Raw genomic sequence first — 16,162 nt, forward strand, 5'->3', positions numbered from 1 at the left:
TTACAGTGAACAAGTTGAACAATTACAACACTATAGACAAATATTTTTATACCCTGTGTAGAATTTACTTCGCGTTAAGTAGCAAACTAAACCATGATGTTGAAATTCAAGATTAATAAAAAATTAACTGTTTTTTAAATTGAAAACATCCATTTGAAATGAAAATTTTAGACGGGAATCGCTCAAAAATTAATAAAAAAAGTGGCGTCAACACTTTGGTATGTTACGAAACTTGAGTCCGACTTTGTTCTTCTTCTTCTCATTGTCTACTCCTGCTCGTTCTCTCTCTGGATCTCAGAGTTTTGTTATAAGAAACTTTATCAATCGATTATTGTCAAATCTATACATATAAAATACTGTGTCCTGAATGACTGACTGACAGATCAACGCACAGCCTAAATCGCTAATAATAGAGACTTGAAACTTGGAGAGTGTGTTCTTTGTATGACGTAGGCATCCGATAAGAAAGAAATTCAACATCTAAGCATAAGTAATGGGGGCAAAATTTGTATGGGACAACATGATTTCTTGATCCAATCTAATTTAAATTTTACACAAATATTATTTAACAGATTTGATGGAAGATGTGTTTCGTATTTTATTGAAAATCATCGCCTAACGGGGTTAAAAAGGGACAGAAAGTTATTTTGGGAGTGATTTGCATTTAAGTTGAAATTACCCAGCGAAGCGGGTAGTAGATATTTCGATAAAAAAAATACTTTTATTTATTTAAAATTTTAAAGTTGACGCTTCACAATGCCTTTTATGGCCATTTTAAAGTTGCACGACGTTCAAAGTCTCACATTTAACATAATGTGAATTCATCAATCAGCCACTATTTTATCCCAATGCTTTAAGAATGAAAATTAAGAAAAAAAGAAATTGTTTTCAGAGTCTCATTCAATCGAATTTCTCGTATACATAGGGTATAAACAATCAGAATACATAGGGTATAAAAATCAGAGTATAAACACACATTGACTTATTGCGTTAGTGATATTATAACCTATACAGAATGAACTACAGAAAATATTTTTTGTTAGTGAAGAAAAAAAGTTCTTCTTGCTTCTGAATATTTTAAAAGACGAAATATTCTTGGTTGGTACTTGACGGACTTAGTCGCGAATCTTAAGACTCCACAAAAAGAAATCACATAGCGTATTCTTAGCTGAATGCACGCAATAATAATACACATGCCTTACCCTATTTCTAGAATTGTTTTTTATCTGTAGAACAAGTGAACAATTTGAGCATTGAGCGTTGCTGAGCGTTAGTTAAACGATTCATATCGTTAATGGAATGTTTCAAACTAACATTTGATATCCGAGTCGCAAACAGTAACTAAAAAACGATCAACCTTTATTTTACAAATAACAAGTGAAAAAAAACAATTGACTGAGTTAATTGTTGAAATACCATGCATAGTCAGTGTTGATTTCTTTATCACATTACACATACATACATGTCACACATACATAACTGATAATCAAGTATAGTACATATTATAAAATTTCCGCCTAACTGGCGTCCTCACGGGTAAACAGTGATGTTTACGAAAAAATGTTTCAAACAAAAGTTGTTTAATTTTTAATAAGGAACATTTTTTACATTTAAACTTTAGTTCTATCTCTAACGGTTTACAAGATGGGTCCCACGGACCCAAGACCCAATTGACCTATGACGCTCATTTACGAACTTGACCTCACTTTTTACGTCCTGAGTAAAAATTTCAGCTCGATATCATTTATCGTTTTTGAGTTATCGTGTCCACAGACGGACGGACGGACAACCACCTATACCATAATTTTTTTTTATCATCATTATTTTTAAGCGTTACAAACTTGGGACTAAACTTAATATACTATGTATATTTCATATATACATGGTATAAAAACTGCGGAGTTTTTTCTATTAACCCTTACTTACGACCCCTTTGACACTATCATGATTGTAATGGTCCACTCTGTACATATAATAGTGAAAAATTTCTTATTCTTGTATTAATAAAAATATCTCTACTATTACTAAACTGTATGAAGTAAAGACCATTTTTCAATAGATAATGGATTTTTATATTCAAAAGGAATAGATGAATATATATTTGAAGGTATTGCTTGCTATACTCTCACTGCATACTCACTTTACTTACTCCCTCCTTTACCACCGTACCGTACGTACCACTGAATAAAAAGCAAACTGCTTGACTTGCTTAAAACACCAAACAAAAGAAAATCGGTACTACAGGCAATCTTTTTTTTTTCTTCTTCATTCTTCTACTTCTGGATGATGGTCTGTCTATGCGTCTGTCTGTTTGCCTGTCTCTTGTTCTCTTTCGTTTTACGTCTTTTTTTTTCTCATCTGTATGAAGTGTGTCTGTCTATCATTTCTTGTCGATACATTTCACTTCATATAATATCGACTTTCATATGAATATAGAATTTGCGTGAGGACGAGAGAACGAAAATCCTATTGAAAAAAACCAGAGGTGTCATGGGACACCTGGTTGGAACTATGTTCCTATCGTATCTTCGTATATTAGAAATATTGCGCTTAATTGTTTACTCAGATGCGTAAAATGGAGCAACTGTTGCAATAAATGATTGTTTTGAGGGCAAAACAGGACCTCCGTTGATTGCCGGACCCTGGACACTTGTCCAGAGTGCTTAGTGGTAAAAAGAAATCTGGGTGTACACATCTGGGTGTACTGTTTTCGAACTTGAAGACTGCAGATTCTGAATGGCATTCTAGGAAGGGTCTATTTAAAGTGAAAAGAGGAACATACTTGTTGCAAGACAGATTTCTCCGGGCTATAAATCGTGGTATTCCGAAGATATTATCTTATTTTCAGTATTGTTGTGGCCATTATCAACCATTGACTAAGAAGACCCGCCACTTCTATCGTAGAAGCTATCTCAGTGGAAGGAAGGAGAAATGATACGCCATCAAATCTGAAACTGTCCAGATCTTACTAAGACTAGTTAGTAAATTTCGGCCAGCCATTCTATTAAAACCTCTCGAAGTGAAAATTTGTTAAATCTCTCCTGATGTTTTTGAACAGCACTAAATGGTATATGAAATAGTGTCTCGTTTCATCAAATCTTTTGTACTGTTTTTGAAGAGCTCCAAATGTTATTAGGAGAGAAAATTGCCTCGTTGCGAAGCGGTCCCACGTTCTCTTCTTCAGGCTTGCGATAACAAATAATCAAGACACGATAATTAAAAGAAGATGGAGATCGACTTCTAAGATTTTATTACAAATTTATCTACTCTTAAAATTTCATAAGTGTAAATAGTTGATATGAAAGTAACATGGAGACTTTATAATAAGATAACTTTCTTTTTAGAATAAGAATAAAGAAATATAACTTAACATTCGTAATACTTGCAGATTCTATTTTCATTCTGAAATCTTATACAAATGAAAAAAATATTTTTATATTAAAGAAATTTAACTTACAATAATAATACTAGTGTTGCCTATATATATATATATATATATTATATTATATTTGATTTATAGATCATTTCTTTAATAAATCCAATTCCAGAATATGGTCCACATTGATCGTGATCCAAAGAAATCCAAAACATTCCAAAATATCCCTGCTTGAAAAACTATGGTTAACATTCTCCACAAAATTCATATGATTTTACTTAAAAACCAATGTTAGCTCAAAGCAACTTTGAGTGTTTATCCAAAATTTGACCTTGATAATTGACTTAATTCTCCTCAATTATTAGAAACAAAATAACGCTTTCGGGATCACTACCCGAACTTTTCCTCGATTAATCTATAATATATAATGGAAGAGATCAATGAAGCAGATTCAATTCTAAAAGAAAACTTCATATTACCGATTAAACTGAAATTTTTTATATTTATTTAGGTTAGATGACAACTCGATTTTAGTTATTTTTAAAGCACTCCTATAATATAAGTACCAAATGAAAGGCTTTCCTGAGAAGAATACTAATCGTCTCCTTGAAAGTTTCTAATCTTACTAACTTTTAATTATATGCTCCTTAAAGGTATACTAAATTTATTGAAATAAAATTCTAAAATCTTTAGAAGACTATCGAATATTAACTTCGAATATAAATACGCATTAAATGAAAACATAAACTATATCAAATCATTGATAATTCTTTTATCTTGAATTTTGTAAATTGGTTTTACTGAGACTTTTATATTAAAACATTTTTATATGGTACCTAATTATGTGTAAACTACGGTAATATACACAGGAGCGTAGACTAAAAAAAAAATTTTTGATTCATAAAGGCACATTAAGAATTTATTATTTTAAATTGTTTTTGAAAAACGTGTATTTTCATGAAAAAACATCAACCCAATCGATAATCTTAGTCAAAAAAAGTGTTCAACCTCGGAATCGAACGGAATAAGCTGATTTTTATACCATGTGTATATGAAATATACAAAGTATATTAAGTTTAGTCCCAAGTTTGTAACGCTTACAAATATTGATACTACGAAAAAAATTTTGGTATAGGTGTTAGTAGAATCACCTAATTAGTCCATTTCCGGTTGTCTGTCGTCTGTCGTCTGTCCGTCTGTCATCACGATTACTCAAAAACGAAAAGAGATATCAAGCTGAAATTTTTACAGCGTACTCAAGACGTAAAAAGTAAGTTCGAGTTTGTGGGACCTATCTTGTAAACCGTTAGAGATGGAACAAAAGTTTAAATGTAAAAAATATTCCTTATATAAATAAACAACTTTTGTTTGAAACATTTTTTCCCAAACCTTACTGTTTAGTCGTGAGGGAGCAAATTAGGCGTAAATTTTATAGTATGCATTATATGGGAATATTAGTTATGTATGTATGTGTAATGTGATCAACACTGACTATACATGGTATTTCAACAATTAACTCAGTCAATTTTTTGTTTTCACTTGTTTTTACAAACGTTTAATTTGATAGTACAAACGTTGTCTCAAGAGTCACATGCGAGCACGTCTTTAGATATTCAAGGTCAATGATGGCGAAAATCATTTTAGTTGAAAATATCTCGTTTCCTTTGCCTCCAATCGTATTAGCATTTATTATAAAAGTTGTAGATGATAAAATTTTCCACAAATTTTGTCTGAAACCATTTTTATATATTGGATCGTTCTTGGAATAGAGGGCGTTTTGAAAATACATTCAGGGGATACTCCATTCCAGAAAATCCTTTCTGTTGAATATTGCATTATGAATTTATCTTTTTTGCTTGCTATTGGGGGTAAGTAATACGCACATGAAATATTTTTGTACAAAAATTTTTGTATATATTTTTGAATGTTTTACAAACGATATCTACTCTAAAATGCCCATTGATTCCTGCTGTGCCATTCAAATAGTCAAATAGTCAAAGATTATATGGTTATTTATATTATATTATATACAATTACACACTATTTTGACATTTTAGGGCATAAACATTTTACTGTTTTTGCAATGTGTAATATACTGTTTACGTAAATATATTTCTAATAGCTATTCTTATATAATATAGACAGGGGCCTTTCATTAAAATTTTGACCATTTATTATAAATATCGACAAATCTAATTACAGTTGTCAACAAAAACGGAAGTTTAGAACTAAATTGTTATTGAAATATATTATTCAATTATACAATGTTTCTATGAAGTCATACAGATAATTTTTATTTCTTCTCAAACAAATCTTTTATGCCTTGTCAAATGAAAAAAATAACATTAGTTATGTTTGTAGGCTTCTGAAAAGGAATAAATTCTTCTCAATTTTCAAGAATAACCACGCTGAAATTCATAGGTTTCACACCAGCAGGAGTTTTGTTACAAATATTGTTTGACACGGTTTAGTTTAATATAAATATTATCGAAGATAATAAATGAGAACTCTAGGATATGTCGAAATAAATTTCGATTTTTGCCCCAATTCCTAGATCAGTTTTTTGTATTTTTAAAATACGTATTTTCGACTACCAAGTAGCAGTCCGTGCAGTCCGCCACCAAATTAGCAAAGAGTAACATTCACTAGCTAATTCTTACTGATGATGACTACTTGGTAGTCGAAAATACGTATTTTAAAAATACAAAAAACTGATCTAGGAATTGGGGCAAAAATCGAAATTTATTTCGGTTTAGTTTAGTTTATAATTTCAATTCTTCCTGAATATTTTTTACCATGTATATGAAATATATCAAGGTATACTAAGTTTAGTCCCAAGTTTGTAACGCTTCAAAATATTGATGCTATCAACAAATTTTGGTATAGGTGTTCATAAAATCACCATAAATCAGATGGGCAGCAACCTTTGAATTATAACTTCTTCGTTATTTAATCAATTTTAATTTCCCTTTCAAATTTTGTCATGGTATCAAGTCTAGTTTTACATTTTTATGGGTAATATGGCCAATTCGACATCAGGCAACTACCGTAGGTACTAAAAAGGGCACTAATGTACAAAAAATTGTTTCAAACTTATGTTATTCCGAAAATTTTTGTTATCAATCGAAAAACTTTTCTTGAAATACAATTTTATTTCATTTTTTTCCTGTCTAAATGTAAAGTAAAAATGGTGGCAAAAACGGAATAGTTTTAAAGACAGTTTAACTACAAAATTATTTTGTAGAGAAATACTAAATATTTCAATTTCATCTCCATAAAATTTATTTTCTGTATAAAAAAAATAATGGAGATAAGTCGAATGTATTGAATATTTATAATTCATAGATGTTTATGCGATAACTAGAGAGCTAACTTAGTATGAAAGCTGACACTCTTTTAACGATGTATGAGCACGGTAGTAAGGGGATAAAAAAAAATTTTGATGGTGAATTATGTTATAACTTAAGACGAAAATTATAAATAAAATTTTTCGATATCTGGCGTAATTTTGAAAGCATGGAAAATTGGAAATTTTGTTTTAACTTATTCAGCTTTCTATATTTCGAAAGTCTAGGCAGATATCATAAAATTTCATGCTTGTTTTTCGTCAACATTCATGAAGTTATAAAAAAGCTGAAAATAATCAATAATCATCTTATGGAGATTTCTCCATAAGCTCAATGTATTTTAAAACGATTTTCAATGATTTTTTCTTAAAAATTAACATGGACACCTATGCTGAAATTTTAATCCCTATGTTCTTTGAGTAAAAGTCCACCTAGAAAAAAGTTTTGAAAGAATAATTTTAAATCCAACATTGTTTTCATGCTCTTACATCCTTGATTTAACGAACCAGGACTTAAAAAGGGACTTAAATTAATTCGTCCACAAGAAGTTTTTGCTTTCATACGTTATTCAAAAACTTTTTAACCATTATTTTATCCTAATTCACTCATGAACGCCCTTAAACGACCTAAAATCACTAAACGGAACCCTAGAAAATTAAATGAATTTATATTATATGAAACCGATATTTTCTATAATATATTCATACTTTTATTTTTCCAAAAAAAAAAAAAAAAAAAAAAAAGAAAATCAAATCACTTCACCATTTTTTGTTGCTGTTATCAAAGCGAAGGATTTATAAAACTATAGTTTTTTTTTTTTAGTTTTTCATAGCATTCTATAGCATTTAAAGTGTCCTTCAATAATTTTTTTTCGGTGAAGTATATTTTTTTTTTAAACTTTCTAATAGAAAATCACTGTTTTTACTCCGAAAATCAAAATTAGAAATTTTATGTGCTTGCGGTAATTCGATACAAACTTTGGAAGAGATTATTATTATTATTATATATAAATTTAAGGCTTATTTGCAATATTTTTGGCCAATTGGTGTTCAAGCAATCGAAATTTTGAACTTTTTCAAATTTTTTACTAAAACTGGCGTATCTTATATAAAAACCATGATGTTTTGGGCAAATAAACGGCTTTCAATGTCGACCACGATCAAGTACATTTCGTATGTTGCGATTGCTGGTCTTAAATGGCATTGCCGACTGTTTGAAACTTAAGGATGATCAATTTATATCAAATATTCAGACTATACCTTAAGACCAAAATGGGCTAATTTGATTCCAAAAAAAAGAAAATGATTCAAAAAAATTGAAATCTTATTTATCAATTAATCATCCTTTTATACGTCTTTTGCGAAAAATTCATATCGATTCTCTATGCAGCTTAGGGGAAATTAACTATCAAAGTCAGTGTTTTTACCAAAAAAAAGTATTTCATTTTTATGCACAGTTCTTAATTTTGGTATGATTTTAAAGCTTAAAACTTGAGGAATATTGATAAAAGTTTTTTATGTAAATGATAAAGCATTTTTAAAAACAACATTTATTACGACTTCTTCATATACCACCATGTAAAAGAGGTGTTTTTAATAATTAATTTCTCTTAAACCGTACAGATTCGACTTGAACTTTATTCAGAAGGCGTGTTAAATACTCATTTATTGAAACACAAAATTTCAGTTATTTGATATCACTTTCGTTTTGGTTTCGACACACCTTAATGTCCAATCAACCTTCGATTGGTCATAACCACCATAAATTGTTGTATATAAATATTAAAAATCTGTGTGAGCGACTATCAAGTCGAAATTGTTGTCTGAATATAATAACTTTATTTTTATAGTTTTTCTATATTTTCTTTAATAGATATTAAAATATATAGTTTTTACCATTATATTTCATTTATATTACATCATCAAATATATTTTTATATAAAATAACCCATCAATATTTTTTTTTCATACTCAAATATGGTTTTTTTTTTTGCTGAATTTATTTTCTGTTATAATCCAAATTTCAAGTGCTACCAGTCATACACCAAATCGGATTAAACTTGTAAATAAATGACATAAAGTAAGAGATTAATCTTATACCTCCTTTTACAATCCAATATAGTAAACGTTTTGCCTTTCTTTTAAGATAATAATAAGAATAACATGATTTAATTAAATCCAGTGAAATTAATCTATTTAAGAATATAAGAACATTATTATTTTATAAAATTGAAAACAAAGATTATAAAATATTATCAATTTGAACTCTACTGTAGTAAGGAAACTGTTAGCCTCATTTCCCTTTTATACTTATATATAATATAGAAGCTTCCATTAGGAGTGACACTTTTTAAACTTTGAACAAATGAAATAACACTCAAATGAAAATAAATGAAATTTAAAAAATCCCCGACAAATTTTTCAAGTACAGAACCCTAATATTGCACTTGAAACATACCTAAGAACACGCTCCATTAAATTACCTTTTTTCTTAAAGCCTGTTCCAAACTGAGCCGATTTTGCAGATCATCGCCAATTTTTTTTTCGGGTACAGCATTCTAAACTCACACTTGAAACATAGCTAAGAACATTCTACATTAAATTACCTTTCAAACGAAAAAATAAAAGTCAAAGTCGGTTCATCCGTTTTTTAAGCGCTACGATACCACAGACAGACAAACAGACACACATACATAGCGGTCAAACTTATAACACCTTTTTTTTTTAAGTTCGAGAGTTAAAAATACATTTTAAATAACAAGCTTTTATTGTGCTAAAAAGTAGAAAATAATTATTTCTTTGAGTGATTATATGTATATGACTATTTGTTAAATCTAGAGGCGCTAAATTTGAAATATTAATGATAATTCGGCGCGCCTTAAGCTTTAATAAATAGTCATGTATGAGTGTCTCATAGAAATAATACTATTTTCTATTTTTTAGTACAAAAAAGGTGGTTCTTTTTAAAGTATTTTTTAATTAAATTGTTAATTTAAAACTAAAAAAGGTATTCATATCAAATATGGTGGAAGCGATGGGAAAATCAGGTAATGTCTTCCATACAAAGACATTATCATCGGATTTATATATGTTATTCATATTCTTCTCCGCAAACCCTTTCATTTGACACCCTTTTCATCATCATCATTGCGTGCCATGTCTGTTCAACAGACGTTGGCGATCATGGAATTCCACTGCTGTCGATCATAGGCCATGTGAAAAAGCTCTGCAGCATTTTGCGGAGAAAGGGCCGATAAAAAATTTGGGAACCCTTGATTTGATTTGAACTCCCTTGTCATGGTAGTTCAAATATCCAGTCCACCGTTTTTTTATTCAAATTTTAAAAAGTATAACTCCTAGTGAGACACCTTTTAGAATTTTATGTTTCATCATGATAAATTTTGTACAATTGCTTGCTCCATGCTCCTCCATGCTACATGAATTCGTGCATCCCATAACAAATAAATATAACTGCTGCGTATAAAACTGTATAATTCTGGCGCGTCAACTTCGATTGTCATGATTGTTATTCTATGACTGTATGACGATGTGATATATATAAAAGAGGATTAAGTATGTGTCTCAAATCGTGTATAATCGTCATCATACTATATATAACGTACTAATCTAAAATGAAAAATCTTTTTTCAAAAAATATTTTTATACTACTATGAGCTCCAAAATTTTAGCAAATTGCGTAGAAGAACATACAGACACGTGAAATGTTCAACGTTAAAAGAAAAAACCTCAAATGTTTCGGGTACGGAACCCTTAACTTGCACTTGCAACATAGCTAAAAGCACTCTCCATTAATTAATTCATTAAACTACCTTTCAAATAAAACAAAAAAAATAAAAATCGATTAATTCGTTTAGAAACTACGACGCCATAGACACGCAGACAGATAAAAACACATAGCGGTAAATACCCTAGAAATAAGAAAAGCATCGATACCTTTTAGAAAACGAGAATTGCTCTGCAAAATTAGAGGCAATATGTAATTATTTTTCTTCAGAATGAATCTTCGTCGATTAAAATTTCCGAAAATAATTAGTTTGGTCTAATTAATCGAAGCTTTTTCTAGAAAAAATATCTATTGATTCTGTCTTCCTGACTTCTCCGTTACACTCTTGCCCTGTCATGTCATCTACGGCATAATTTGTCTTTTCCCCTGCATATCCTAACAGCCAAAGAAGTGGGTGAGTTTTTTTGCCAGGTTGATTAAGTTTCAGGAGTTACAACAAGTAATAGGAGCTAAGTTCTATTACCTTTTATTCTTCTGGAAGTATCGCAATGTTTTTAAATTGAATCATACGTCTTTTTCTTACGTAAATGATTCAAGTAATATGATTATCTAAGCTTTGACTTCAGTTGCTTAAAAGAACTTCACTTTCCTAGGATATCACTTACTGTTGTTATTCTTTTCCCTCTTCAAATTGAGAAACAAAATTTTGAAAGTTTTAGTTTGAAGTGTATTTTTTTTTTTAGTTTTTTTAAAACCATGGTATTATAATACATAAACTGTATATTGATAAAAGAAAGAAAGTCTATTTTATGAAAGTATATATTACCGAAGAAAAAAAAACTTTTAACAACAAGAGTAGCGAAGTAGCTCTTTTATTTTCTTTTGTAAATAGTTTTAGCTACTAACAATCATTCTGTTTTAAGTATGAAACTTTATCAATTGTATGTACATATGGATTCAAGAGACAGGCGAAGTAAACCCTTCCATTTAACATTCTGTGTTTCTTGAAACATGATCCTCTGAACCTCCTTCACGCTATCCCGAAATATGACGAAATCGGGCAAGGCACCAATATGTGTGTGATACTTGCGATATCTCTTATGTCTTCGCTTTAACTTCCCCCGCTTCGCTAAAGGCTCCCCTACACTGTCGCGAAATATTACAATGTCGAGCGAAGAATAATAGTGTGGCGGTAGTACACACTATTACACACATTACACGTGGCAGTTCTTTGTTTTCACTTGTTTATTCGAATATCCCAGCTTTTTTTAGAGTTACTTTGAAACAGTATTCTAATTTTAAAATATAGTCGTAACAACGAGAAGTAAATGAAGGAAATATATTCAGAAAAGATAAAAGGTATAAAATATATATATCATTCGCATATCTTTTTGGGTTAAATATATGTATACGTTGTATGTGTTTAAATTCTCTTTTGAGGTGGTTTATTTATAACCGATTTGGTTACATGGTAAATATCAAAATAAATTCGTATACTAGAATACGTTTTACCACAGTAAGTGTTTTTAGCGCACTATCCAGTTAAAGGTATTTATTTTCTTAAGAATGTAGGACATCAAAGTTTGATGTACGTCACAAAAATTATATTTGGGTAAATATCTGAAACTTTCATCAGATAACATTTACATAATTTAAAAAAACCCCGCCAAATTTGGTTTTCCTTGTAGCTTAGGACACTATCCATTAAATTACCTTTTAAACAAAAAAAAAAATCAAAATCGGTTTATCCGTTTAGGATCAACGAAGCTACTTATAGCACCCTTGCTTTTGCGTCAGGCGTTTCAAATCATGAAATGAAATTTCATCCGATAGGACCTCAATCAGATTTTTGAGGGTTTTTCATTCGAGCTACGACCTTTCCAATATTATTTTCCGTTATTTCTTGGAGCGAGTAAAACTCTGATATCAAACTGTATCTCCTTTGTATCCGCGCTTGCTGTCTTTTTAACCGACTTCAAACAAAAACGGAGGATGTTATCCATTCGACTGTATTTTTTTTTTTATGTTTGTTACCTCAGAACTTTTGACTGAGTGAACCGATTTTGATGATTCTTTATCTGTTTGAAAGCTGATGCTTCCCGTGTGGTCCCACTTCATTTTGGCCCAGTTCTGAGAACGGCATCCATGAGAAAACCATAAAAGTCTTAAATTTTCATTAAGTATGCACAACAAGAGGACGAATAACTCAATATCACTTCGACGATTCTTTTTTTAGTGAAAAATTAGTTATTGTACTTCAGATTCACTAAAACTCATAAAATAAAAAAAACTTTTAACAAAAAGAAAACCGACTTCAAAATAAAAATTTTTCCAAAAAAATGAAAATGCACTAAAAAGTAAACAAATAATGATAATATAATGGAGTTAAATTTATTGTTATTTTTGGAGTCGGTGGCAGCCAAGGAAACAACTCTGACAGAACAGTTTGTTACATTAGCTTGGCTAACACCGACTCCAAAAATAACAATAGTTTTAACTCCATTATATTATCATTATTTGTTTACTTTTTAGTGGATTTTAATTTGTTTTGGAAAAATTTTTCTTTTGAAGTCGGTTTTCTTTTTGTTAAAAGTTTTTTTTTTTTATTTATCAAATTGATATAAAAACTATTTTTAATTAAGATATTTCATGGAGTTTTGAACAATATTACTTGAACATAAATTTTTATGACTCGATCAGAATAATAAAAACTTGTTTTTATTTTAATAATAATATTATTATTATTTGATCAATCAAATATCATATTTATTGGTAATTTCTTTCAAATAAAATTATAATGGTTAAGAAGACAAAAAATATAATAATTATTGTCAAGTCATCATTCTAGAAATTCTAGAAAAATGTTGTGGAGAATTCTATTAATAATCATTTCAATAATTATAACTTATATTTCATCAACATGTGGTAAATATCAAAAAAAAAAAAAATATAGATAGTTTAATCAGGCCACTTGCTTTATTGTCTGCCTGTCTATCAAAGTGTTTACGGAAACGCATATTTGGCATAACTTTCACCCTATTTTACCGGAATACTATCCAAAATATCTCTGTCCTCATTCTATGCTGCTTCGTTGGATAGGTCTTAAAAAGTGGAATAATTTTTTTATACGCCATTCAGATCCTATGGAAAATATTGTGCCCGACTTACGTTCTTGAAAGCATGTAGCACTGTCAGTCTTCGAATTTTGGCCCCCATAAAATAACTTCCAATTTCCAGTACATCAGTCGCACTATTTCAAGTCACCCTATTAGCTCATTTGGTTAAGGCGTAACCAATTCCGTCTGCGGTATGCTTGGGGTAGCGGGTTTCATTCTCGCCGTCGCAACAGAATTAATTTAATTTATAGTTGTGATGGGCTGGCGTAGTGCATGATATATGCATGAAGGAGGTGCACTCAGCCTCTGAAATTGAGGAGCTGATAAACAAAAATATCAGCGGAAAGGTGGTAAAACACATATATAGTATCACAAAGGTTCTCTACAGCCTAAGTGTGTCCTTCGTAGACAGCCAATATACCCTAACCTGACCTAAGTACATCAAGGACTACTAAAATACTTCTAATTGTAAATTTTCTTTTTTTTATAGGTAATTCTCCGATTATCCCTTCAAGGTTTCGTAATCGATTGAGGCAAAAACAAAACAGACAAATTAAGTCTTCTTGGAAACCATATTTAGCAGATATCGAAAGAGTAGATATCGATAATAAAATGATAAAAAAGCATATTTGTAATGGAGCTATTATTAATGAAAAGTTCGTTTTAACGTCAGGCAGTTGTATTGATAAGTTGGACATAAATGAAATAGGGATACGAGTGGGTTCTAGAAGAGCACAAGTGGGTGGAATTATAAAAGTTGTTTCGAAAAAAATAATGCATCCATGGTTTTATGAAACGAAACATGCGCCTGTTACGCACGATTTAGCACTACTTAAGGTAATTTTGTGCTAATACGATTTTCGAAAAGTTTCGAAAGTATTTTATAGGAATTTTTTTTTTATAATGTTTCACCAGTAGTTGAAGTTACCACCAAATTTTCCAACTCAATATCTTTTATTGTTTCGGAGAAAATGGACATCAAAGTTTTGTATTGATTTGCACCTTCCTTAATAAACAGTGATGTTTCCAAAATAATGTTTCAAACAAAAGTTGTTAATTTTTTTTAAAAACCGGACTAAGCATTACAAATTTGGGACTAAAATTAATATTCTCCGATATACTTCATATTTAGGGTATAAAAATTCTGTGTATCTGTGTCTTACAAGTTGTATAAAAAAAATTTCTAGATGAACAGAAGCTTAGGATGGACAGACGATGTTTTGCCTATTCCAAAATTGGCAGATGGAGATACACCTATACCAGGAACGTCTATAACAATTTTAGGATGGGATCCGGTAAGTACCAAGAATGCATATAAAATATAAAATCTTTAAATGTTGGACCTTCGTTAATAATAAACCTTCTATGAGGTTGATCAGATATTTTTCATATTATAATTATCTTTATTAAGCTAGGAAAACGGCTATAGAAATTATCACCACTGCTTCGATGTAAACTAGTGATATATTCGAATATTCGCAAATTTTTCGGCCTCATATAAATCGCAAAATAAGAATAAACTTCACTAATATGTGGCTTAAGTCTTATTATATTTTTATATCACTTTTTTATTACAGTCAAATTTTACTGTTGGGCAAATGCACAGCAAACTAACCTCAAATCAAAACATTTTTATTTGCTTATAAATCAAATTGGGTCTCAAAATTTCGCTAACGAATTGGATATCGAAAACAGCTTTAAATCCGACTTACTATACCGAAATTTATCCCTTCGTTCTCTAAAAGTTAAAGAATAATTAACACTCGAAATATTTAACGTTTGTACAGAACGCGTAAGCAAATCTCTCATTACGAGACTAAAGATGACGGAACGGTTAGCGCGAGTACTGGTAGACTAAAAGTGTAAACATTCAATATATTTTCAGGATCATGGAATGGTTTATGAAGATAATTATAGTGATGAAAACGATGTATTAGATATTAAAAGTTTAGCAGGTGTCGTTATGTCAAATGATGAATGTCAAAAAGAATATGATAAAGTTGTCGAGATTAAATCGTGGATGATATGTATTAAATATTCATCGGTAACATCTGAATCATGTTTTGAAAGTCAAGGAGCACCATTAGTTCATAACAATATATTATATGGAATTCGTATGCCAAGAATACCGGGTGCTGATTGTTCAAAACCTGATATTTTTATGTTAATAAAGAATACTCGTGTATGGATTAACTATGTTTCTAAACATGTATAAAAAAAATTTTATTTTTGATTTTTAATTAAAGAAAATTAAAACAAACAAGTGAAAACAAACAATTGACTTAGTTAATTGTTGAAATACCATGCATAGTCAGTGTTGATTTCTTTATCACATTACACATACAAACATGTGACACATCAAGTATAGTACATATTATAAAATTTCCGCCTAATTGGCACCCTCACGGGTAAACAGTGATGTTTACGAAAAAATGTTTCAAACAAAAGTTGTTTAATTTTTGATAAGGAACATTTTTTACATTTAAACTTTTGTTCTATCTCTAATGGTTTACAAGATGGGTCCTACGGACCCAGGACCCAATTGACCTATGATGCTCATTTACGAACTTGACCTCACT

The 16,162-nt window shown here is 30.1% G+C and overlaps 1 protein-coding gene across 1 annotated transcript; it reads left to right on the forward strand.

Moving 5' to 3' along the window:
- The first annotated feature begins 13,277 nt into the window (after positions 1 to 13,277).
- Positions 13,278 to 15,798, forward strand: LOC123290429 (trypsin 5G1-like). The gene is made up of 4 exons (XM_044870603.1): positions 13,278 to 13,392; positions 14,074 to 14,420; positions 14,771 to 14,878; positions 15,469 to 15,798. Exons 1-4 carry the CDS (start codon positions 13,329 to 13,331, stop codon positions 15,796 to 15,798), a joined length of 849 nt encoding a protein of 282 aa, XP_044726538.1. The 5' UTR covers positions 13,278 to 13,328.
- Positions 15,799 to 16,162: the final 364 nt, after the last annotated feature.

This window comes from Chrysoperla carnea, chromosome 1 (genome assembly GCF_905475395.1).
Source record: "Chrysoperla carnea chromosome 1, inChrCarn1.1, whole genome shotgun sequence".
Classification (NCBI taxonomy): Eukaryota; Metazoa; Arthropoda; class Insecta; order Neuroptera; family Chrysopidae; genus Chrysoperla; species Chrysoperla carnea.

Excerpts from the sequence above, each read along its gene's own strand:
- LOC123290429 (XM_044870603.1), top strand. The coding sequence starts at position 13,329 with ATGTTGTGGAGAATTCTATTAATAATCATTTCAATAATTATAACTTAT. Across the intron at positions 13,393-14,073 it reads TTATATTTCATCAACATGTG|GTAATTCTCCGATTATCCCT; the intron begins GTAAATATCAAA and ends TTTTTTTTATAG. Across the intron at positions 14,879-15,468 it reads CAATTTTAGGATGGGATCCG|GATCATGGAATGGTTTATGA; the intron begins GTAAGTACCAAG and ends ATATATTTTCAG.